Genomic DNA, 27344 nt, shown 5'->3' with positions numbered 1-27344 from the left:
GTGCACTGTTAGTTCATGTCCACTAAAAGTGTTTGTTTTTGCCACTGACAGGGTCAGATTGTTATTAGAAGTGTCTGACAACATAGCATGGAAAATTATGTGTCCAGTGTAGGACTGTATTCTTTGTGTTTTTGAGAATAAATATAATATACAAAAAAATTGAGCACAGCGTTAGTTCAGGCAGGACACGATGTCAAGCTCAGCTCACATCCCAGCTACATCAGCTGATCTCAAACAGCCGAATCAACTGATGGAGCAGCTGATTGATGGAAGGGAGTCAGCTGATAGATCACGTGATTACTTTCTATGCAACCAATTGGCAAATATCATTCAGGGTGCCCTATTTAAACTGCGCTGGTCTGCCTACTGTTGCTGCTTCCTCTGCAAGCTGCTCTGCAACCCATCTCCACCCCAGCTCCTCCTTTTCATGCTGTGTCTGACTTATCAATGTCCTTTCTGTTTGTCATTGATGCTGCTCTGTTCTGTTCCTGGGAGGTCTTTGCTGCTGCTCTCAGGCTTTACATGTAGGCACATGGAAGGGCAGAGAGGATTGCTCTCTCTGCTTCAGGCCTAGGAAAGGCAGAGAGGCCCCAGAAAAGAGCCATACCACCAAATATAATACGACAAATGGAAGTAAAATTTTCTTTCCTCCATTGAGCGAGACATGGTTATACATACTAACAATCAGATCGAATTAGTGAAAGGTAAGGAAAAACATTGAATTTCTCTGTAGAATTTTTTTCTGTAATGTTGTAAGACACTTATAAATCAATCTTAGCCTGTCAGAGGCAAAAACAAGCACTTAAATTAATGGCGCACAATTGCTTGTTGGGACTATATTGCAGCCTGTTTTACTGCTCCGGCTGCAGCGATCTCTCTCAGTACTGGACCATTCTCAAAAATGGTTGTCGCCATTTGTCACTTAGACACAGAAACACTGGAAAATAGAGTCCAAGATGTCACAATGCCAAAGTTTATCTTTAACTTAAACTTCATCAAAACTAACCAGGTGTTAACTCTCAAACTGTTCCCAACAATGTCCTCACTTTTGACGTGTAAAACTCAAATTTGTCCAAAGATGGAGGTGCAAATACACAAAAACACACCATACAACAACTCATACTGTATCTTGTGGGATCAGCTGGATTTTTCACAGTATAGCTTGACCCTCAAATTAATTAAGTGATAATGATATTTTATTAAAATAAGAATAAGAATTTCTTGTTTAGGTTTACAAACAATCCAAAATCCAAAATATTCCATTTACAGCAAAGCAGCATATTCTTTATAATATGGCTTTTTTGTCTTATTAATGACAACTAATCACTTTTTATATTTATCAAATTTATTTTTGTTTATCAACTCCTCAATCTTTGAATCATTTCAGTTCAACAACGTAGACTTTGGGTTTTACCAGAGTGGGTTTTTGAAGGACTTCCATGTCATCAGCGTTTTGGATTGACACTGCCAATAGCAACATTTTGTGTGAGCTGTCAGCCATGTTATTGCAAAGGCTTTAACCTTTTTTCACGCTACAGAAAATCCCAAAAGTTTTCAGAGTTGCCTAAAGAAATGGATTCTTGTCAGGGCGGAAAAAACCTCTGAGCAGCATTTAAACTATGATGGCTCACCAACCAAGGTCTATCTATGTGTCTGTCTGTCAGTCCCTCTGAGTTTGACCGACCGTCTGTCTGTCTGTTTCTCAGGGAGAGTTGGAGACCCAGAAGCGTCATCATGAAGCCAAACTCATCACCACCAAAGAAGAGGAGAAACTTAAGATGGACAAGATGGCTCTGGAGCTGGAGCTCAAATGGACTGAAACACTCAGGTAGGTGTGTGTGTGTGTGTGCGTGCGTGCGTGCGTGCGTGCGTGCGTGCATGTGAGTGTATCTGAGAGGCAAAGATAGAGTAACACTCACTGTCTCCATATTGTCTTTTAACAAAGAGAGACCATGAAATTAAGACTGGATGGGAAATTGAAGTCTTTCTGTTTCCCTATTTTCGTTTCTCACACTTACTAGAACACACACATACACAGGTCATTCAGCTCACAATATTGACCGTGACAGAGCATTATCCTTGGAGGGCTCTGCAACTCCTCAGCTCGATCCAGTGTTAAAGCCCCCAGCTCAAAGTCTCTGTTAACGTCCACAGACCTTTCGAAGCGTTATTATTCAAAAACCTCCAAGAATGAAATTGACTGTTTTGAGGTGTGAACTGATGTACTCTTCACATAGTGATGTCAGCAGCCTCTAAATGGCTCTATTAGACTTTATCTCAGCATTAAATAGTGTCTTGGTGGTCAAAAAAACACTTAAAGCTTTTCCATTTATTTTATCTTTTTTATGCTAAAGTGACTCTTAATGGCGCTGAGTGCCTGGGTTCTGTTAGATCGCATCTATAATCATTAAGAAGTGATATGAAGTTACTGCCTAAAATCACAGGTGAATGAGTGGACATGCATATAGTATAACAGTCATTCATTCAGGTGACTGGTGAACTTTGGGGCATGTTTATGCCACATATATTGCTTCAACTGTTAAAGACTGAGCCAGGTTTGGTTCATCCAAATAAAAAAAAGGACCCTGTTTTGGTTTTGCAGAAACAGTGTCCCAGTTACCCCGGTTAATCCACAGAACACATTGTCAACTGTTTTTATGAGGACTATAATTTCAGTGGAAAGTAGTTCCAGTGAAAGCTGTTCCCAGTGAGGTTTTTGGATTATCCAGAGTAATTGGGACACTTTTTTCTGCAAAGAGAATTTGCAATAGATTTTTCTTTAAAAGCTATTTTTAATGCTGTCAGCGCCACAAAGGAAACTCTGGTCATGTCTGTTTTACTGGGGCGACGGTAGAAATCAGACAACATCTCAAACATGAACAGAACATGAGACAGTTGACACCCGGGGTACAGACACGTGAACATTAGCAGTGTACTGTCTGCAGTAGTTTTGCAGGTTAACTCTGTGTAAAGTGCCCCTGTTGTTGGAAGCTTCACCTAAATGTCGGTGTTTGTCCACACTGGAGATAAAGACAGGACCTCTCCTCTTGTCCTAAACTTCCTGCCGCAGCAAATCAAACATTATATATACAGTTAACTATTGGGCACCATAAGAAATATTCTCAGAAGGACACCTGTGATACAGGTTATATTCTTGTATAGCAGAGCCCCTGGTGGTTTAGTCATTTTAATGTAAACCTGCTGTAGTCAAAGTATGAACCTAAAAACTTATGCAAGTTAAAAAACTAATTTAAAGATTAGCAGTCACATCTGACTTTGAAATAGTCTAGATACTCAATATTAAAAGCCTTTAATAGGGTTCAGGAGAAAAAAAAACTATCCCCACTTTTGACTGAGCTCTTTGACTCTTTAAATCAATGTTGTCAGTCACCTCAAAGACTCTGTCTTTAGGGACTTTCAGACCCCCAGGGACCCTGAGCCTGTGTCTGGTAAACCCAGTAATCCATGATCTCAAACCCTGGACAGATAATGCCAAATTAATTAGTAGGGATGCCCCACAAAGGTCGTTAGTTGGCAAGATTTCATGGGGAAGAGGCCACACTCAGCAGTCAGGAGTCATGTTAATGTATAGGGCTGGTACCTGCGGTTATTCCACAGGCTAGTTAATAACATGTCGGGCAGGAAATCCAAAGTGTGGGATCATTTTGAGAAGGTGAAGGACGAACCCAAGGTGATATGTAAACTCATCTTCATTGGTCAACTACAAACATGACGTATCATCTGAAACATGTCAGTAGCTATATGCCCATTAGCCACTTAGCACAATCATTACTGCTTTGCCCACAGCGTCATTAACAGGCGGCTCGCTCAGTGTGTGACGTGCACTTGTAGATAAAATATAGGCCTATATTAATGAAGGTTCATTAGTACGGTTTTGTATTTCTCTGTAATGTAGCACAGTGTTAACAATGTTAATGATACTATTCTTTCTCACACCTTCAACTCAAACCATTCTTAGTCGGAGGCAGCCCTACTAATTAGAACCAGATGCAAGTACTGTATGCTGGATGTAACCCCTGACTTTCATCACAGTGTACCTTTTCGCCACCAAAATTAGTGCAGTTATGTTTTGTTTTTGTTTTTTTTAAATGCAGGAAAACCTGCTAAAAATTAGGGTAAGTAAACAGTAGAAAGCAGCATGGAGGCCAGTGAAAATTATTCAGTGGTTACTACTTTTTTAATATTTGTTACTCGTTCAGTCTCTCTTAAAACTTGTTGCCAACTAATTTGAAACAAGTGGCAAACTTTGGGGCTGCCAAACGCAGAATTGACAAAAAATGCAGTTCCTTAAATGGCCAGTTGAGGCTGGCTCCAAGAGTGAGCCAATCCCCATTGACCCCTATGTTGAATGCCCAACTTCATAGCAGAGGTAAATGACAACTGTACAGGTGTTCATTTTTATTCAACTCACCAGTTTACATTAAATATGGCTTTAAGTTATGTATAATTATGGCATGGCCGCTATGGCATATATGGGGCAATATGTCATTAGTAGATTTTTGCCTTTTTGTTCTTGTTTATGGATCAAAAAAATCTAATTAATAGGCTGCTTCCTCTCATCACGTGCTGCTCCATATACCTGGTGATTTCTTTGTGTCTGCTGTAGTCTCGTCTCAACCTGCAAGGTTGTTTAATCTGTTAATACCCCAGCTCTTTGTAAAGGTCACACTTGATATTGTTTGATATTTTTAGCATTTCCTCTCTATCTGAGCCCGTGGATGTCTTTGTGCCTCGCCACAATATTTTTCATTACTCCGCTCCACTTCTTGTATCACTCCAGTCTCATCCTTTGTTCTCCTTTGTGCTCTCGCTGTCTGAGTGAAGCCAATTGCATCTCATAACACCGACATCATCAAGTCAGATCTCTTTGTATAAATCAGGTCACAAATTAACCTATTCACCTGTTAAATTATACAGGGAAAAAAAGGCAATTACAATTTAGTTAACGTCAGAGATCTATCGCAGCACCTCAGAGCAATATTTCAGTCTGACTAAACCTATAAACGCTAACATTACCATAATCTTAAACAAGCTTCCGTCTCAACCAAGCCGCAGATCAGGATCCTAAAAATGTACCTAAATGTTTTTGATGACTCATATTGGCCCTCATGATCCTCTCCTTTCAAAGTTTAAGGAGAGGGAAAAGCACAACAAAAACAGAGGGCCAATAAAAGTCAAGTCTTACATCAAATTATGAAAGAACTGATGTTATAGTACCAGAAGGCAGGAACCTTCAGCATCCTTCTCTTCCTATCTCGGGAATCATCACAACCTAAATCTGTCAGCGGCCTCTCTCCAGACAGTTGCTTTCTTTTTATATAACTCCCTAGAAGTATGAATGTTTTTTCTTCACCCAAACACAAACTTCTCCCTGCGAGAGACATACTTCACTAATCATGTAAATTTAGCTGATTGCACCTGCTGTATACTTAATATACTGTTTTTAATCAGTAGGGAGGCGGCTTCCAGACAGGCCAAGAATATCGAATATGTTCAGTGGTGGAATGTATATTTACTCAAGTACCGTACTTGAGTACTAAGTCAAGGTACTTGGAGAACTTTAATTTTATGCAACTTCATACTTCTTCACCACATTTCAGAGACAAATATTATATTATTTATACTCCACTACATTTGTCTGACAGCTTTAGTTACTAGTTACTTCCTGTCCAGTGAAAACCGTGTATCTCCAGATGTGTTGACTTTGAGTGTTTGTGATAAACTGAGGGAGGAAGTGTTCCTTTATGTGTTGAGATTGTTCTCCTACTTCTTAAGCTAAATGAACTCTTAAAACTGTCTTGGTTTTTCTGACATCATTAAAGGTTGACTTTTTAGACACCACAAACTTATGATGTTCTTGTAGAATGTGATGGATTGTTGTAAATTAAACTACCCAACTGTATTTGAAGGAGTTAACAGCAGTAAAATGCAACCTACACTAATGCAGCAGTAATACTAACCCAAAACATCAGATATAATAGCAAAACACTGACAAGGCTTAGGCTCTCTCATACTTGATTGACGGAATAGGTCGACTTCCTCAGACTTACTAAAAGACTTTTATGACTCGTCCCAGAATGACATTTAGCCCCGTTTCCACCAAGTAGTCCGGTTCAGTTCAGGTCAGTATGGTGCACATTAGAACAGCGAATTTTCTGTTTCCATTGTAGTAAGTTGTGGATCATACCGATAGAACTGTCCCCATTATTCTTCATCCCTCTGTTGGGGTACCGAGTTAGAAACACTGTAGTCCGTTGATTGGTCAATAGAGAATTGTTACTCTTGCTCAGCCGTGAGTTGTGGCTGGTTTTGTAACCACAGTCAATCAAACCATTGTTTGTTCAGGGAAAACTGACTAAGCATTTAGCTCATTTACAGCAATGTCCTGATTTCATATTCAATGGGCTAGAAGGATGCAGGTATATAATAGTCATTGCAATAAAGTGTTGAAAAAAGTCCATTAAGACAAATAAGTTGCAGCAATGTCTATCAAGATCAAACTTCCCTGCTGCACAGTGTCTCCTACGATCAAGGGCTGAAACTATATTATTTACAACCACAGTTGCTGCTGTAATGGCGCTATGGCCGGATCTGAACCCAGACTGGCAGGGACTTAAAATAGCATTTGCAGACGAAAAAGACATGATAGTTTGGAGATAGGCCTATAGCTATTCAGATCATTTATGTCTCCTCCTGTATTTAGAGGAGTCAACCACTCCTCATACTACGGCAAGTTTTTCGTACATTAGTTAACCGCTAGAAATGAATGGATGTTTTTGCTGCCTCTAGCAGCAGCTGTAGACTGAGAAAAAATAATTTCATTCACTTTGCCGACTGCTACCGGCAACTTTTGAGGTACAGTGTTTACTTGTAATGTTACTCAGTGCATGAGTTGATGATGTGAATCTATCAACACACCTAAATTCGCTATGACAACTTAAACTGTTCCATTTGTTGTTATTGTCTCTCTTGCATGACGTATTCTTTAGTGATGATTGGATCTTTGAGCGTTTAAAAAATGTACATGAATTTCTACTGGATTATGTGAACTGCATATATTCTGTTGCCTCACTTGGAGAGAAATTGGCAACTCTACACCCCTGCTCTTGCTCAACAAGAATTCTGCACACAAACCCGCTCTTTTAAATATCCAATCGAGAGACACTCTAAAAATGTCGGCGTGCTAGCCCTGTTCTTTGGACGATAAATAAGGTGCAGACTTCCCTCTGCATCAAATACAACGAAAGCTGGACGGAGCAACAACCGCACCTACATTTAAGAGAACTGTATGCGGTGGAAACGGTAAATGGATCTACGGTCTAGGTACACGTCCAAAGGGGTTACTTTTTGTTCTAAAGCTACTATACCAAAAGTTTTTGTTGGAACTGCGGTTTGTGTTGCCGCTCTAAAGGTCACAGTTTTAAACTAGTCCATAACAATACTAAACGGTTGCAGTTCCACTCCAGAACTACTTGGTTAAGTTTAGGCAACAAAACTATGTAGTACAGTTTAGGACAAACATCATGATTTGGATTTAGATAGTACTTTTCTAACTAAGCGTGACTTACGTGGCATAGGTGACATATGACATGCCACTTAACATAAGACACTTCACATACCTCATTAACGTATTATGCTACACATACTAGCATACTAGGCTATCTGTTACTAAAGCAAGTAAAAGTTGACTTCGGGACATGAATACCAGTCTTCTGGGTGAAAGTCCTGTGTTTGTTTGACCGATCCACCGCCTGCTCGCCCACCCTATAGGGACCAACATTACACAACAACATTATGTAAATTTTGTCCCTTTTTTATGCTACCTTAAGTCACTTCTTCCTCTGCTCCTGTCATAATTGCTTCAACCACTAGAGGGGGCCATCTTACAATTAACATATGGGTTATAACAAGCTGTTTGCACATCTGACCTATATGGCCATTTTTTCAGTTTGAGCAGGCTGGACAGGGAATGTTTTACTGCACAATGGATACTTTTACTTTGATGACTTCATGTACGTTAGTGACGATACTCACATACTTAAGTAAGGCTTTGGTTGCAGGACTTTTAAGAGCCATCCGCCAAGAACAATTACTGTAACGATAATGTGAGCATCCACATTGATGAACAATAATTTTCCGTAAAGCGCAAATTAGGATGGATTTTGATTGGCTATTAGTGTTTCTGTTGTTTATGAAATCACTCCGAAGGTGATTCAAATGATATTGTTCACCACTAGTTGTGGTGTGAACTACACCATCCGCTTGAATCAAAACCATTTTTGAAATGATGTAGTTATAGTTACCGTTATAGATATCATTCTTGGTGTGGACGGTCCTTTACATGTAGTGCTGTATTTTGGTATTAGTACTTTTACTGAACTAAAGGATCTGAAAACGTATTCAGCCACTGAGTATTGTTTTTATGGTTTGAAAGTGTCTTGAATAAAACATGACAACAACCAAACACAAAGACACTGACAGTGACAGTGTGACATTAATGACGAAAAATGGCTGCATCAGAGACAGATTAGGGAATGCCTGTTCTAATTTTCTGTCTGCTCTGCTGACAAACTGACTGTGGCCAATTCAGTTAAACCTCTAATAAATCTCAGAGTCATAATAAGATTGGATCTTGAAAGCAGAGGTCCACATGCGGTAGAAATAACAGCGTTCCAGCGTGCTTGTACCGAGCGCGTGTCTATGTGTCACTCTTCCCCTCCTCTGCATCTCCTCTTCATTAGCTTTCACTCACCTTGCTTTGTCTTTCGGCGCACAGCTCTTTATTCTCAGGAGAACATCTATTCATTTGGTGAGTTGGGGTGAGTACACAGTGGTTAGTGAGCCGTCTGAATTAAGGAGGCTGGCTTTAATCCCTATTTCACAGTGGAAACAGACGGTTTCTCTGTGATAGCATAATCATGGAAAGAGCTCTGCGGATTACCAAATGAACAGAGGAGGTTGAGCGGATCAGCAGACTAAAGCGCAGACAGTATGATGCTAGGTTGTCCTGGTCATACACAAGATCTTGTGGAGCATGTTAGGGTCTTGAATCTTTTGCCTCTTAAGCCAGTGTGTACTGATAAGTGGGTCTGATCTAGGGATGGCAAAGACTGCGGGTCGGTTTACTAAACTGAAATGCCTCAACAACTATTCAGTAGATTGCCAAGAAATACCATAAAGACACTCATGGTCCCCCGAAGATGAGAAATAATGACTTTGGTGATCCAACCTCCCTCAGTAGTATCACCCAGCAGAGAGCAGAGTTTGTACAAAAAGCCTCCTGCACGTTCTGTGTACACTGATATTTGGGAATGTGTCTAAACTCTGTACCTCCGGCTGTGATTTGACATTGACAAGGTAAATATCAGAAGGACAGCTAATATTTAATTACCTTCATTACCACATAGAGTAGCTCTTATCACATCTTAGTGTTTTTGTGAAAAGCTTTTATTGGAGCAATGTAACTTTGAACCCAAATTAACAGGAAAGTACAGGATATGTCTCTTTTAAAGTTGCACCACAAATACTTAATTTCCTGGTCATTCTTTCACACAGCCACAGCTGCTGCTGCTGCTGTTGAGAATGAATGAAGGTAATAAGAAGGCTAAAAGTTAACAGTACAAGTCCTTGGTCTGATTATGTTTCTTTGTTAAAATGTTTTGCTGTGAAAATGTTCATATTCAGAAATATCAGGGAAATGTTAGGTTTAAACTTTCGTTATTGACCTTGGAAATAGTAATTCGACAAGAATTCTAAGCACGAAGTCGACTTACTGGAGATGTTTGGCCACATTGACAAAATACTCACTGACAAACACTGAAATAAAAAGACCTGTAGTGATAAACCACACATGCAGCAGCCCTGACTGCAACTTCTCAAAACTGTATTGTATATTGGTTACAAAGAGTAGGTCAGATGGACATGGTTATTTTTAAATGATAGTGTTGAGAGTTTTTTTTTATTTATTTATTTATCGTGGACTCTCAATCGAACAGATATTACATAGAAATAAAGTAGTCATAGGGCTGCTGTGAAACCGGTCAACTCAGGGCAACAAAAAAGTTTATCTTGGGTGCGTTGGTACTATGGACAAGCAAGAAAGGAAGGCAGAGGAGATACCCACACACCATTGCAACTGGGCTGGACAGCAACAAAAAAGGTTCACAGGCCGAGATCAATGCAAAAAACGTCAATCTATTTAGAACATCCATGCACAAAAAGAAGGGTGCCTAAAGTTCAAAAAATGATTAAAAAAATGTTTTTAAAAAAGTGAGTAAAAATAGCAGCAAACATTGTAATCCTGTAGCACTTTCATCTGATGAAAGTCAAGGAATGAAACATTTGCAGTCTTTTGCTCTTTGAGCACCTTTCTTTTTGTGCGTGGATGTTCTAAATAAATTTACATTTTTTCCATTGATCTCAGCCTGTGAACCTTTTTTGTGTCTGTCCAGCCCAGTTGCAATGGTGTGCTTTTATCTCCTTTGCCAGCCAATATGGTATACCATTAAATGACAAGGCATGCAAATAAGAAAACTTAATTAAAACAGAGGGGAAAAAACAGATGTTACAGTAATCTTGAAGATCACACTGGCTACTACATTTTCTAATCTTCTTCCAGTTGCCCCACCCTAACACTTTGGTTTTATGGATCATTATCAGTGTTTTATATCAGCAACTACTACCAGCTTTCCTTTAGTAATATATGTCAGTTTTTTCCATAGTAACACATGTCGATGAATCCATAATATATGGATTCATACTTAGTTTGTTCACATCTTTGCATCATATAGCTATTGCTCTTTTGGCTTATAAGAGACACAGGTCTATAAGTACACAGCCAGTTTTCCTAGTAACAAATTGCTTGAATAAATACCCAAGATGCACAACTTTGGCCAACACGGGAATTAGAGTTTTGTTATCTGGTTAATCATGTCAAGAACCTCTTTCCAAATACATTTGACCACATCACATTCCCACAAGCAGTGAAAGAGTGTTTCTTTAGTACTGTTACATTTGAAGCATGTGTCATGTGCCATATTGGGATTAAAGTTGTGTAGTTTTGTGATATGTTCTTAAAATTCAGTTGTATTGTAGCAACCTAAGCCATGGTAATAGTTTGTGTTTGAGCCTTCAGGCATGCCTCAGACCATTCCTCTTCTGAGATGTCCTCTTGTAAATCCAGTGTCTAGTTGTTAACTTTATATTTGAAAGACTCAGGTGATTTGTCTATAAAGATTTATTAGAGCTGTGATACCTGTCCCTTAAAAGGACAGAAGAGTTACAACAGGGAAGTTGGCGGTATTTGAAGCAGAGTTGTTCCGTTACCAATACCAGTATCGGAAATGCCTCTGACACTACCTAAAATGCTGCATCGGATATCGGCAAGTGAGTGAGGCTGAGCACCGATTAGATACCACAAAATGTGTTAATAAACTTTAAGCCCACTGAAGTCGTCAAAGTATGTATATGTCCTATTTTTAGAATATCTCCAGACCACTGCAGTCTCGAAACTTTAAATTGCCTCCACATCATCACCGTTTGTAGCTTTCCAGTGAACCCTCCTGTGCCATTTGTCCCTTTTAGGAGCAGGGACTTTATCAAGCTAATAAATCCAACATGAATGTCTTCTATGATTATTTATCCATTAAGCGCATTGAAAGAAGATGTTGTTGTCATTAGCCGTTAGCAGAAGAGTTCTGATGGCAATGGGTTTGTAAGGATGCATTGGGCCAGAGGCTGTGTTGCTGTGTCCATCAGTGATTGGCTCTAGTTATATACACAATCACATAATTAGAAAGACGACTCACTGAGAGCACACAGACCATATGCATACTCACACACACGAATACGGACCTTAGATGAGCACGTTTGCCTTATATCTCGTAGAATCCAGCCAATTATCCCACATTTTATCAGGATGTGTCCTCCATCTTTGACAGTTCCTTCATCTTCTCCTTCTTTCCTTTACCTCTCTGTGTCGGCCCTCATCTCTCCTCCTGCCCAGCAAATGCTATAGAACAACACTTATTAGGAAGACCGGAGCGTTTTGGAGCCCAAGGCCTTTGTGTGTGTGTGTTAGTGTGAAAGAAAGCGCATACGTGCATCAACGTGTGTGACTGTGTGCTTTGTACAGAACGAGGACATGAATGATGACACGTGCTGCATGATGAACGTGACCGTCTGGTGTGTGACTGCACTGCTCTGTGTGTGTGTGTGTGTGTGTGTGTGTGTGTGTGTGAGCGCGAGCCCGCCTTCAGTCTGACACTTTCTGGCTCTCAAAGTGACAAAAAACGCTCTTGCCTCGATACTTCATTTAACAGTTGCCATTTCAACTCCCACACAGCTATTACATTGACAGCACACACACACACACACACACACACACACACACACACACACACACACAGCCATGCAAAAAGCTGTTAGCAGCAGTGTTAAAGAGTGATGGTCGCTCAATAGATGCAGTGTTGAGATCTGATAAAGGACCATTTATTGTTCCCTTGAAGTGAATATTGAGCTCTGTGAAGCACCTTTGCCTTCGTTGCAAAGTTTGGGCTGTTTGTTTGAGCCTCTTCTTTCAGCAGATATTGTGTTTGTGAATCGCAATAAAAAGTCATGTCAATAAAAACAACAATGTCAGCAACAACAACAAGAGTGCAAAAGGTGCATGAAAGAAACAAGCAACAAAAGAAACAAAAAATTTTGGAAGTTTAGCCTGTTGACTATAAAGAGTAGCACACTCTGTTAGATTTAGATGTCTTTTCCTCCAGGCATCAGATGGTTTCAGTTCAGGAGGACGTTCTAATAAACACAAAAACCTCACTCCTTCAGATTTATTTTTACAGCCGGCAAAATGTTGTCTGCTGCTTTCGTCTGTGGTTACCGCCTGTCTTTTCCAAACACTTCACTCATACATGATTTTTTGTGATACATTGCTTTTTATTATATTGTATATTCAAGTATAAAGGCACTGACCTTTGCTTCCTTTGCTTGTGGCTTTTTAGAAAGTTTGCAATGCACAGTTACATGTAGCACTGATGTTGGTTTGGTGCACGTTTGGTGAATCACACTCAGTCACAGCATTGGCCACATACCTGAAACATAAACACAAATATTGTGTGTTGTCGTGTTGTAGGCAGGAGTGTAAGAAGCTACGTGAGGAGCTGAGAGAGGACCACGAGGAGGACAAGGCCTCAGCGCTGAATCAGCTGGCACAAACCAAGGAGCAGGAAATGAGCAACGCCAGAGAGAGCTGGCAGAGGAAAGTGGAGGACCTGCTGGAACAGGTACAAGTGCTACCAATGGTTTCTGTAGGCATATGTGTGGAGCAGCCTCCTGCCTGGCCTTTCTCTGGAATTAAATTACACCCTGATTAAGTGTTTTTGGTGTTGTATGCCCTTAATAGTTAGAGGTTTTACAAAAATCTGAAAGTAAAATGAGATAAAATGAGCAAAATCAAAACTTAAAATCCAAAATGAAGATGCAAAGGGGGATGATCACTAGTCCTGGTTTAGAGGATAAGCAGTGGTGGAGGAAGTACTGAGATCTTTTACTCCAATAAAAGTAGCAATGCCACAGTGTAAAAATACTCACAGGCTAATTCATAAAGAACAAATTGCGGCTGCTGATAGCAACATGAATTGCACATCATTTGCAGCCACTATCTGCCCCGCATCAAGGTGTGATTGACAAAAGATATTGGCTAATGGTGTTACAGCAGAAATGGGCAGAGAGTTTTGCTGTGCTGATCAAATATACGTATATAGTATAAGTATGTTTTCAAAAACATAATGAAGTTTACTGTTTACCTGTTATTCAAGTCATTCAGGTCTTCTGCATACCTTGGTTGACACGAGTGGTTATTTGAGTTACTGTTGCCTTTCTATCATCTTGAACCAGTCTGGCCATTCTCCTCTGACCTCTGGCATCAACAAGGCACAGAACTGCCGCTCACTGGATATTTTCTCTTTTTGGGACCATCCTCTGTAAACCCTAGAGATGGTTGTGTGTGAAAATCCCAGTACATCAGCCTGTCTGGCACCAACAACCATGCCACATTCAAGGTCACTTAAATCACCTTTCTTCCCCATTCTGATGCTCAGTTTGAACTTCAGCAAGTCGTCTGGACCATGTCTACATGCCTAAATCCATTGAGTAGTGGCCACGTGATTGGCTGATCAGGTGTACCTAATAAAGTGGCTGGTGAGTGTATACTGCTGCGAAACTTACAGTAACCTATAAAAATACATCACAGTGGAGTAGAAACATAAAGTAGCATAAAATAGAAACAAGTACAGTAAAATTGTACTTTAGTACAGTACTTAAGTAAATGCACTTTCCATCACTGTAGAGAAGTAGAGGTACCCTCATTTCCTGGTAAAAGATAGTTTTAATCTTCACGTTACAAATACCAGATGCCTGCAGCTTGTAGCTGAATTGCTGTAATTATACCAGTAGTAAGAAAATCAATACAGAGAGAGAATGAGAAAGGCAATAAGAGCAACTGTATCCCTTCAAAGCTCATCTTGCCCCCTGTATAAGACCTCCTGTCTACGCCAGACTGACTTATTTCTCCCTCGCACTGGTGGACAAACTCACTCACATGCTCGTTATTTGACGCTGCAGTGAATGCACCACAGCGGGCAGCTGCTGCTAACGACCGTCCGGTAATATTAATGTAGCGTGCCTAAGCTCTCCTGTGGTCATCGTACACACAGACACAGTGTCAGTGGCTTTATTAATGTTCCTTTTTGCATGCCGTGCGCATCAGCCGCCGGTTGCCGTCATGCTGTCCATCAGCTCCCATCCAGTGATTAATGTGTCCGCTTCACGCCGCGCAATCAGCGGAACCATATTTATTTACTCTGATGTCAAATCAGAGCAGCAGTCCACCTCTTAATAGATACACACCGACAGAGAAGAAGCTGTTTGGAAATGAAGTGAAGGAACAGACTGTTTTCTTACTGTTTGTATTTTAACAGATTGTGATGTCTGCGCCAGTGATGCGTGGGCAGATAGAACTTTTACAGAATATGTTTTGACTTTTGCTCACACTCAAGATGCTCCACAGTGTGTTTGTTCAAAAAGTACAGTTGCAAATGTGTGTATCAGCAGTGGGAGTAGGGCTCCAATGTGTGCGCAGTTAGCAATACTTGAAATCAGCACTTCTAGCTAGGATTTTGAAAGGAAGGAGGGTATGTCACAATACCTGCATATGAGTCAGAGGTTAGTTAAAGCCACACTAATGAATAGTGATGTCAAAGGTGTTGCTCATAGTGACATTATCACGACTCTTTAATTCCCCTTGGCTCTAGAGCATTCAGCATCTTTCAGCTCATTGTTTTGGTTTTCCAGCCCTCGACTTTACCGTTTTTGGTTATTTTTTACTGTTCTAAACCGTGCTGTTTCCAGTAGCAGCGTGTTTTTTAAATTTCCACATGCAATCATATACAAACATTACACATCGACTTGTCTTATTTGGGATCTGTTCATAGAGGCAGCACAGACACAGGCACCCAACCTCATTCTTACTTAAATGCCATCACCCATAAGTCTTCATGTGCCCGTTGGGAGACTCTGGACAATAAAGAAGATAAGGTCAGGGGGAATTCCTAATTAGTTTGTCACTGTACCCTCACTAGACATGCACTTATACACAATTACAGTCTGTTCTGTGCTCATGTCTCTTACGCTGTGTTCACACTACAAATGACACAGTAACAGGCTACAAGTCGTTTTCACATGATGTGCTACAAATCAAAGTTGAGCTGGCCTCAACTTATTTCAGTGCTCCAATGATGCCGTAAAGTGTCAACCAGTCATATATTTTTGTTTCTAGGCGTGGTACTTTGTTATTTAGTTAAGTTAGCCGGCACTGTGTTAGCTGTAGGTACACACAGGGATGAAGTGGGGCTGTTCAGACGGTGATGAAAAGCATTGATCTTTTTTTTTTTTACCAAATGTAACCGGTGGACTCTAGTGTTGTCTGCATTGTGTTGATATAAAGAGGCCCAGACTGTGGATATCTTTGGAGGCAATTTCCATTTATTCCTTACAACTCTGACAGCAAGCGGTGAAAACAAATTCCTCCGTCAAATTCAACCATATAAACTCAAGCCCCTCTCCCATGGAACACAACAGCAAAGGGTGCCATGTTACATTCAATTCAGCACAGTAAAACACAGAAAACATAACTGACAACAAGAGATAAAAAAAAATCCTTCATCAATTACAACCATATCAACCCTACACAAAGTATGTGACATAAAATGAACTTAAAAACATAGCTTAAAAGCTAAAACATGGAAATTATTACAAGAGCAATGTTGCTTACCTCTCCCTACAACAGCAAAAGGGGAGAGGTAAGACGGGAGACACTTCTCCATTCTACCCTCAAAGGTGCACGTAGGGGTACAGAAACTGAGTATGTTGAACATTTGGTGTCTTTATATTTCTCTATAACACTGTAATCATCTTCTTTGCAATCATTACCAACACTGAGCAAATATGTGTTTTCTGTATCTCTATCCGCTGGAGTCGCTCCCAGTGTAAGGCAGCTGTTTTAAGCAGAAGAGCTCAGACGAACATATACCTTCACCAAATGACAGACGTTTAACAATGAGCAGGCAAACATATAGAAGCATTTAGCAGTGTAAGAGCGTGATATTTCCCTCAGGAGCTGATTGAATATTTATTTATTATAATTAATGAATGCTAATGTTGCATATCTGCAGGATGTGTGAATAGGCACCCGGTTTATTAGCATGTTCATTATATCAGCTTTATAATGCATTATGCTTACAGTGTGTTGTGCTGCCTCCAGGTAGAAAACAAACAGTTAACACAGGTTTAAGACATTTACTGAAAGAACCTATAGTTGTCCACATCAATTTTGCCCCTACATTAAGCCCTTACCCCTCCATTTTGTGCAATCACACCCACACAGAGTTAAAAGCCTGCGACTCTGCATCAGTCCATTCGAACTGAAGAAGCTTCTTGGTTAAGAGGTGAAACATCTTCAAGAAAGTCAAGCAAGGTCCAGTTGCCTACAATATAGCACTTAAGATTACCATGACCTGGAAGACTTAAAAATCTTCATCAATGATTGCCATAGTCGTGTCTGTTTGCGTTAACACCATGAAAAGCTACTGATGACAAATCGGGGTCTTCAAGAGTTGTCCAATTTCATAGGAGAAGATTTGAATCGCTACCCCATTAATCTGTTCTGAGGGTCAAAGGGTCACTCAGAAATGAGGGGTAGGGGCAAAAATAAGAAATGGGATTGGGCCTAGGATGGTTACCTCTTTCACATGATTCTCAGGTGTCAGCTGTGTAATAGTTGTCACCCTCCACACCTAAAACATTTTACAGATCAGTAACTCAGTTGTATCAGCAGGTAAACAGAATACAGCATATATAAGCATATGTTTGTGTTAATGAAGCTTTCCAACCTTGTGACACAGTGCATGACTCATGTCTTAGTCATAATATAATTTCCAAATTTAGGACGCAGTTACCGAGGCTGAGCTGCAGCTGCTGCTCTTTTTGGTTCACTGAGAATCTGTCTTTGTTGTGCGTAGTAATCCCACTCATCATGATCTGCAAGTTGATCCCAAAGGTGATGAAGTTATTTATTCCAACTAAGTTTCAAAGTGTAAAATATGAATTATTTAGGGTCCAGCTGGTCTCACCTGTCAGTTTGCTCCAAAGGAACTTCAACAGTTGGTAAAGCAGACAAGGTTGTCTGTAACTTTGCATCCTGCCGACGAGAGTTGCTGTTTGTAGACATGAGAGGACAAGTGGGCTCTACGCACAGCAGCTGGCTGACCTTTTAGTAGCACAGCAAAGCTCGTCCAAATAATAGATGCAATCCTTAATAATCTTAAGTTTTCTATTCAGCTTCTTTATCAAATTAGCTTCATTGGCATGACCACAATTAAATAAAGCATTGCCCAAGCAGGTTGTACAAGGTTGTACTGCATTATTATCTCTACATTTGCCCAAAGACTCATTATCTTAAGTTGTCTAGACAGACTAATTTGGTGAATCATGCTGCTTTCTCCCCACAATGATTCCAGTGCTACATCCATTGCCCTGCACCATTAGCCAGACTTTATTATTAACTGCAGTAAACTGCAAACTATTTATTTACAAAAGTAAGAAACTTTATTGCTCCAGGCTTTAAAGAATTACAAACATTTTAATATTGCAACCTTTGTTTAAGCCTAATTGCCTGATTGCCACCCCCTCTTTGCCCTTCTCTGTTCTTCTGCTACAAAAAGATGCTGTTCTCTAAAGATGTCCTTATATGTGCTTTTAGTTTATGTATGCAAAGGTGTGGAAGCAGCAGCTCGTTCAACTGCCCTCTCTAACATTTATTATTTCGTCCGCTCCTCTCCAGATCTCCCTGTTGAAGCAGAGTCTGGAGATGCAGCTGTCCCAGTCGCAGTCGTCGCTGCAGCAGCTGCAGCACCAGTTCAGCCAGGAGAGGGAGCACCTGAGGATGCAGCTGGACGAGCTGCAGACGGAGCACCAGAGGCGACAGCAGCGTCTGCAGGAGGTCCACTGCTGCTCCATGCAGGACATGGAGCACGCCAGGCAGAGGGACCTGAAGGTAGGTGGTGGCCAACATGCACACGTACACATGTGTACATTTATCCACAGTTTAATCCAAAGACTTTCAAAATGACACCATACCCTGTAGAGTTTTCATGTAAAGACATTTTGAATATTTTGAAAGCTGCATCCATGGTTCCTAGCTAGCAGTCCTCTTCTTCCTAGTCTTTTACATGGCTGGTTTCTTGGTGTGTTACTGCTACCAGCTGTCAATCACTGTAACAGCATGAAACAGTTGACATAAATACTTATTTCATGCTTGTGAGTGCACCCATGCATGTCTTAGTAGAGCATGACATAAAAACCCACTGCATAGCACCACCAGTGCTCAGAAATAGAGCCCAAATCAAACTGGATTAAGCCGAGACCGATCATGATATTTATGAATCTAAAAAAATTAAAATCCAGCATTTTATTGCTCAATATATTGGCTGGCATACAAATGCAATAAGGTAATATTAATCAGCCTCACCTATTGTGTTGCTCCTGTCAAAAAGTCATGCTCCTATTTGCCAATATTTCTGGCAGTGTCCAGTAAAAGTTCAGTCAGAAATCACTATATGTGATACAGCCAAACAGAAATACTGCAGGCGAGACTGAGCATTTAGATCCAAAATCAGCACCATGGACAGCGACTGCATGCTTACCTCAAAGTCTAAATCAGCACAGTGAGCTGATGTATAACAACAGCAACATTTATCCTGGATTATGAAAGAGGACCTATTATCCTCATTTTCAGGCTCATACTTGTATTTTGGGTTTTTACTAGAACATGTTTACATGCTTTGATGGTCAAACAGCACTGTATCTTCCTCATACTGTCTGTGTTGGAACACCTGTGTGCATCCTCTGTCTGAAACACTCTGCTTTAGCACCTGTTTCTTTCAGCCCCTCTCCCAAAAAAGCCCAGTCTGCTCTGATTAGTCAGTGTTTCCAGGTTTGGTATCTGCACTCTTGACGTCTCTGCAACATCACTGAAGCTGAGGGAATTAATGTGACGTAGTATAGCTTCACTCTCTACTGTGAAAAATCACCAATAAAAGCTTCTAAACATGACATGTTCCATCAGGACCATGATCCAAAATCTGGAAGAAATTAACAACATCAGCAACCAAGATTGCATGTTTCCCTGATATTAGCATGTAGCTACAAGTAGCAGTGTAGGCAATGTAATGTAAACAGTTGCAGTAATGTGCCTGGAGCAGATGACCATATAAAGAAATACATTCCCAGGGTGTCCACAGGTCCTTGAGAAGTCTAAAGATGTCATATTTATTTATTTATTTATATAACCAGGAAGTCCCATGGAGATTGAAATCTCTTTTACAAGAGAGACCTAGCCACTGTAGCAGCCAATAAAAACACATTTAAATGCAACAAATACAACATTTACTATTCAAACTATTCAAACATAGTGGCCTCTCAAGAAAAAGAAGCACATGTCTCTGTCACAACCATCTGTAAATTAAGTTTTCTCAGGCCTTAAAAACTCTTAAATTGTGTTAAATTCTGATTAAATGGGTCTTAAATATTTTGGGTCACATTACCATGAAAATGTCTCCAGCCTGATGTGTATTTCCATTACAGATTTGGTCTTAAATTTCATATAAGGTGCTATTAAAAAGGTCTTAAAAAGTCTTAAATTTAACTTGGTTGTATCTGTAGACACCCTGATTCCTTGCTCACATTAGTATGTAGCCAACGTAGTAAAAAACATTGCAAACAAAGTGTTCAGAACGGTCTGAAGCCTGAGGTTTTTGCTCACAGGGATTCATTTACGTGCATTTACTTCATTATTTGAAACTTTGGCTTTGTAACATTACAGAAATAAGGAAAAGCACAACAGGTCCCCCTTTAAAAAGCCTCCCTTAGTCCATCAGTGTGGATTATTTACCTCAACATATCACTCTCACATTAATTTAGATGTAGTATAATGGCTGTAAAAATGTAAGACCATAAAGTAAAACCAGAAAACCTGCACTTTGAGCACCCTGAATTCCCAAACCACGAAGTTCCTAAGTTTGTTCGAAAATGCGCTCTTCAAAACTAAATGATTATCCTGTAATTACATGCAAACAATGTATGCTTGATCTCTGAGCTGCAGCATTTATGTCATCTCCCAGTGCCAGTTAGAGAAGCTCCCCAGGAGAAGCCATCCATGACATTTTTATCCAATAGAGCTTTGTCAGAGTCAAGGTTAGACTGTCAGTGAGTCATCACCATCATTACTCACACTCACTGACAGCAGACAGCTTATATATCAAGTAGCTATGCTGACAGCTCTGTGTTTCCCCTTTATAATGTCAAAATATGCATGCACAAACCAACATACACACTCCTCAAGGTGCCAAGAAAATGTTCTTCAACACTAATCCTTCCATTTCACAGTCAAGGTCGATTTGGATCAGCTATACATCACAATCCCAAATCCCTTTTTCAACTTGGACGCTGTAATTGTATTAATGCTTTAGGCAGAATGGAGGTCAGGAAGCGGTGTCCTTATGATGTGTTTTTGGCAACTCCTCGGGTACAAATGTGTACGAGGACGAGTGTGTGTGTGTGCCTGTGTGGAGAAAGAAGATCACCTCTGAGTCACACAGCACTTATGAAATCGGCAGTCTTCATTATTTTCCTGTAAACCAAACTGACTGCTGTGACAAACATTCTCCTCCCTGTTATCTCTTTCTCCTCCTCCTCCACTTGTTTCATCTTCTGATGCAAACACACACACCAGCCGCTGCACACTCCCTCAGTATAACCACACGATTGACCACCCGTTTTCTGTCAAACACTCTTCTTTCTCCCGCCACAGTCTTAGTTAATAAGCAGCGGAATAAAGTGTTAAAAGCTTTACGGAGGGCTTTTATGGTGCTGGGGTGTTTATATTTCTGTCAGCAGTGCAGGGAAAGAAAACTCAATTATCCAGAGTGGAGGCATTAGAGGGATGATTTGTGTGTGTGTGTGTGTGTGTGTGTGTGTGTGTGTGTTTTATGTGTGTTCGGGTGGATGGGAGGTACGCGCAGATTGTCTGGCGTTATCTGTTCGCACACAGCCACATCCAGGGAGTAATAAAGTTGTTACAAATCCCCGCTACACAAACACACTCACATAACCTAATTTAGCTCCCCGACATCCCGCTACCGAAAAGCTACAAATAGAAGCAGCGAGTGTGCACGGAGCAATTGACAGCTTATTGATTTGCATCTTTTGTCTTACTTATCGTATCTCTCAGGCTCTTGCTCACTTTCTCTTGCCTGCATGCAGACGGTGACGTGTTGTACCTGCTCTGCTCAGGGCATGTGGATATTAATATGAAGTAATGTACAAAATGTAAAAAATATCCAAGTAAACCACATAAAAAGTCATTTTTGTAGCCATGCTAGCAGCAGGGTTGCAGTGTCAGCCCATCCACAGACTGAAATATTGGATGGATGGAGTTTGTTCAGACATTCATGGTCCCCAGGGGATGAATCCTATCGACTCTGGTGATCCTCTATCAGTTTAGAGTGCGGACACACTAGAGTTAACTTGTTATTCCTCTTCACAAAAAGCAGCATCTGCAAGCATGTTTAATTTAACGTCTAGATAATTACATTTGCAAGACGAACGTAAAGTATATTGTAAATACTTTCTGTGCTACCACCCAGAGATGAACATTAACGGAGAGGAGCAGCCATCAGCAGTAACATTACCAAACAAGACCGGCTGACCAACACATGCTGCAGCATTAAACATTAAAACAACTCTGGGATTAAGGAAATAACTGTACACTCAGTGGGTCTTATTCACGAAACGTTAGCACAAGAAATTTGTGTGTAAACTGTTATCAGAAGGAAATTTACATGAATCTGGGCATTCATTGATATGTTAGTAGCTCCAATCTTTTCGTAGGTACTAACAAAATCTACACCTGCTTCTGACTGCTCGTAGTGCTTGTGTAAATAAGATACTGCACATAAATTTTGCTCTGCTCTGTTGTGTTCACAATACGCAGATGACTTTGAAACGTGTACGTTAAACATGACGAGAGATTAGAAATAAAACTCATTTAGTTAAATTAGTTAGCATTTAGCACATTTAAGCTTCAGATCATGGTTCTTAAAATGTGAATGAGTTATTTAAATCAGCTCAATACAAAACTGGAAGATGCTGTTCTCTAAATAATTAAAATGAACCAGCGCGCTCCTCCTCTCCTCCTCTGCCCTCTTTACGCAGCGCAGTCCCAAACTGCATGTTACACGACATGGGAGACGTAAACATTATTTCAGATTGAGTTTTGGTTTAAAAAGACTGGTGGACGTGGGAAAGGAATTCAGCGTCTGTCTCTGCTCACAATAGGCAGCTAGTGAACTTGAATTTGGCAGAAAGTTGGACGGAGATGGTGTAGTTTTACGTCAGACTATCTTACTTGTTGCCTACATTAGATTGCCTGTATTAAGATATTTTAATAGTGGTTTAGTTTCACAACAGAGACAAAGAATGCAGAAGCTTAGGGCAAACACTATCGTTACCTGCCTGTTCATGACAGCAGATGAGGGAGACATGATGCCGCTCTGCAGGGCGCATTATTTGCGTGCAGCTGCCACAAGGAACGGTGAAGAGGGAGGGGCAGGAGTTTCGAGCAGCGCAACCCGAGGCGCGCTCAGTTTGGTAGTTTGGCAGACCGAGGTGCGCTGAGATGGGTGTGGCGGCGCAGCAGGGGGAGGTGTCGACAGATCCAGCTTAGCGCAGTGACAGTTTCGTGCCAAAAGGCTTCGCCGAAGGTGCGCTAAAAGCTCGCCAACTGAAACCAGGTCTACTGTCTACTAGCGCAGCCTGGTGTAGTGGAAGTTTGGCTGACCGGCGGACAGTGCGCACACGTCACCAAAACCTCACAGGCAGCAATAAATACCCACAAAACCACAATTCAATGCAACTATCTTGGACCTCCCGGACCAAAACATCAGTTTCCTCCTGGGAGAAGTTTGGCCGTCTGACGCTGCNAGTTTGGCCGCCTGACGCTGCTGCTCTCTTCTGCCATGGCGAATTGAGTAAACTCTCATTACGCCTTCACGCGGCGCATTTAAGGGCGAGGAGAGGGACTCATTTGATTGGTGTGATGTGAATCGGCTGTGTAAAACCCACTCCACGCCTTCTCTCCTCTCTCTTTCCGACTTGCGCAGGTAGGAGGAACGGAGGTGGGAGAGAGGAGTAGCTGCGCCAGCACGTACAGTGTGCCAAACTTGCAAAATCCGCCTGGCCACACCCAGTTGGCGAAGCGCAGGTGCGCTGTGCCTCCGCCTCGCCCGGTCTGCGAAACTAGAGGCCAAATGCAGTTGTCGGGCAAACAACACAATTTTAATTAAGAGTTGATGCCATGGGCCAAATTTAAAAACTAAAATATAAAATTATTAAAAAGAAATAGTCACGACAACATGAATAGAAGAAAATAAAATGTTTTGTTCAACTCCATTTCACCTAAAATAACTAAAGTTAAATAAGGTTTAACTATATATAATAAATAAAGTTTTTCTTTCTGTTTCTTTGTTTGCTCCATACTCGCAGGTCAACAGGATGCACCTATCCATAGTAATAATCACCTCCTTATATGGTGGTCACTGGCTATTCATGGGCGGGATGTATGCTAATTGCTGACTCGGGGGAGCACTCTGTCAATTTATGAATGATCAAATCCACGTTTTCCGCAGCGTTCATGAATCCAGTGTAGGTTTTTAGTACCAAGGGTTTTTATGTGCAAATTTACTCACAGACTTACTACCATTTTATTAATGAGATTCAGTGTGTTTCACCTAAACCTGTGCCCGGCCTGCTCAGGGTCTTGGCTGTCCCTGGAGTTTACAGTGCAGGAGAGAAGCTGCTCTGCACTGCTGGGGATGTTCAAACACCACAGTGGAGCACTGTGCCTTTCCCTGATGTTGTTATTCTGGCAGGACACTCTAAGGTGCGTTCATATTAATTAATTCATTAATTAATGCAGTTAACATTTTAAATTCAAAAGGCTGTGGACCATTTATTATTTAACAGTATGTGAATTGCATACTGTTTCCTGTGAAATATTACAGTATGCAAACACTGGACACTACACTGGCATTAATATCACACAGTGATAGTGGGTTAGCATGTGTCACCACAGATGGATACAATACCACTGGCACTGCTTCGTTTAAAAGCGACAATATGGAGCCATTTTGGCTTTTATGAAGTAAAATGGAAAAAGAGCCACTCTGTGTGCAAGTAAATTCATCTGTTTATTTAATTATGGGTCATTACAGATGGACTGGTCTTTGGGTTAACCACAGAGAACACAAACTAACTGCCAGAGTACAAGTTGAGTTATTTACTGAACAAATTTAATAGGACTGTTTAAACCACTGGGACCTAGCCTTGAAAAATCTATACTCCTGCCCCAAAGGAACCAGCTCAAGGTGTTTATTTAAGGCGTGGTGGGTATCAGTGGCATTAATGGTTGCTTGGTGGCTGCTTTAATGGCTTTTCCCAAACTCTTCTATTAAACTTATATGAGAATGTTATTTGCTCCTCCTCAGTAATTCTGCTGGTTACCATTATTAAATTTGTTGAACTGTTTTGTTTTTTGTTGTTGACTTTCAGGTTACAGACCATGTAGTCTCTATATACAGACTCTACATTCAGTGAATGTAGAGTCTGTAGGCAAACCCCAGAGATCTTGCCTCCAGAAGAAGAGTGGAAGAGCCCTGGTTTCTGGTTGTAGGCTGTTTGTAGTCCGCGTGATATTGACCAATCACGTTTGAGCCGGCTGCAGTTGTTGCCAGGTTAAACGGTCCGTGCAGTGAACTAACGAGGTGGAACATAATTGGCGTCACTGCAAACTCTGAATCCATCGCAATGGTTCAGCATATTTACTTATAAATATAAGGAAATCGGAAACGGAAATTTGCCTCCTCCGCCCAATTCCACCGGAATGCCAAAAAATCAGGGCTCTACCCCCAGAGGCTGTATCGCCGTCTGCCGGAAGTCAGATGCCGAATACAGCCGAAAATGCAGACCATGATAACACTAACAGTAGGTCTACCAGTAGTTTTTACTTTCCTGTGAAATATCTTGACATCTGCTTAATGGATTGGCACTTAATTTGATGCAGACATTTGTGGTTTCTAATGACTTTAGAGATCCCCAGTTTTTCATTAAGCACCAATTTTAATCAGTGTAGGAAATGTTACCCTGTTGAAAATGTAATAGATAATGTAACTACTTTAATTTCTTCATCAAAGTAATGTAACTTATTAATTTTTTTTTAAACAAGTGTGTTTATTGACTTTTTAATATACTTCAAATTGTACATCAAAAACAACAACAAAAAACAAGTAAGGTAGGAAATAGAACATTAATAGTAAGGCATCATCTTACTACTGCTACGACAGGGCAGTGCAGTGAGTACATTTCCAAGGTTCAAAATAAATAATCAGAAATGCTACCTATACATTCAAGAGATTAAGACAGGTAGATTTCTGCAGCCTTCCCCCCTTCTAAAAAAAATGGCGTAAAACATCCCCATATCTTATTAAAAGTAGAATATTTACCCTTAATTGTAAAGGTAAGTTTTTCTAGGGCAACAGAATATGACAGTCCAGTGAGCCAGGTTTGTAAACTTGGTCTCATAGTGGATTTCCAGAATCTGGCTGTGGTGTGTTTTGCTTGTAATAAGCAGTAGAGTGTCATTTTCTTATCTGCCTTGCTTAGTTTACAGTTTACGGGAAAAATTCCAAGGATACAAACTTTGGGGAATACAGACAACTTAACACCTATGACCTGTGAAAGGATTTCCAAAACCTCTATCCAGAATACCTGGATATTTGGGCAATCCCATAGGCTATGAAATAGTGTGCCCTTTATTCCACATTTATTACAATGTCAGGGGTATTGGGACATGGTTGGAGTTACATATATATTCTCATTATCCACTTATATTGGAGTAATTAAAAATGGGCGTTTATGGATTGCGTTTGAGCTTCCAGGCAGATCGTCTGCCAGTCCTTGATGGAGATTTTGCAATTTAAGTCCTCACACCATGCAAGTCTCTTCATTTCTGAGGAGATCTGGGAGCCGTCCATGATGGTTTTATAGAATCGTGAAATCAGGCCCCTCTTTGAGAGGTGTTTTACAGCTATTTCTTCCATAGAGGATACTTACTTTTTGTCACTTTTCTAACAGATGTTTTAAACTGGGCAATAAAGCTGAGATATATCCAGAAATAGGCTCTGCCAAAAGAAGATAAACATCAGAATCACTTAAACATCACATTTTTGTTGTGTGCATATCAGCATTTGGCAGTGTCTAAGCATGCAGATTCACAGAGCAGAAAGCATGGCTGAAGACTAGAGTTGGGCGATCTTGTCCATATCCTATCGTCCTATCGCCATCTAGTGAAATCGCCGATGAACGATGTCATCGCCCGGGGGGGGGGGGGGGGGGGGGTGTCATTACGCGTCACCGCTGAAACGTTCACTTATAGCCTGTCTTTGGCGTTTGAGCAGCTTCATAAAACTCTTTAACATAGGGTGACCATATTTTGATTTCCAAAAAAGAGGACATTCGGCCGGCCATGACATAGCCTACTTAAATGATACTCGCAGCTTACTCAAAGATGCCTTATCATTTTAATATATTTAAAGTTTATATGTATGGATAGAAAATTCAGTTATATTACAAAATAATATCTCTCAAAGACA

The 27344-nt window shown here is 40.6% G+C and overlaps 1 protein-coding gene across 1 annotated transcript in view; it reads left to right on the top strand.

Moving 5' to 3' along the window:
- LOC126399190 (protein FAM184A-like) overlaps window positions 1-27344 on the top strand; it is a 202465-nt gene that overhangs the window by 136090 nt on the left and 39031 nt on the right. Inside the window, exons 12-14 of the mRNA XM_050059031.1 lie at window positions 1707-1828; window positions 13157-13307; window positions 18422-18634. Coding sequence (XP_049914988.1) covers window positions 1707-1828; window positions 13157-13307; window positions 18422-18634 — 486 coding nt within the window. The remainder of the gene's footprint in view (window positions 1-1706; window positions 1829-13156; window positions 13308-18421; window positions 18635-27344) is intronic.

Source organism: Epinephelus moara, chromosome 12 (assembly GCF_006386435.1).
Source record: "Epinephelus moara isolate mb chromosome 12, YSFRI_EMoa_1.0, whole genome shotgun sequence".
Lineage (NCBI taxonomy): Eukaryota > Metazoa > Chordata > Actinopteri > Perciformes > Serranidae > Epinephelus > Epinephelus moara.
The sequence above is the reverse complement of the archived record's forward strand: the minus strand, read 5'-3'. Positions and strand labels throughout refer to the sequence as shown.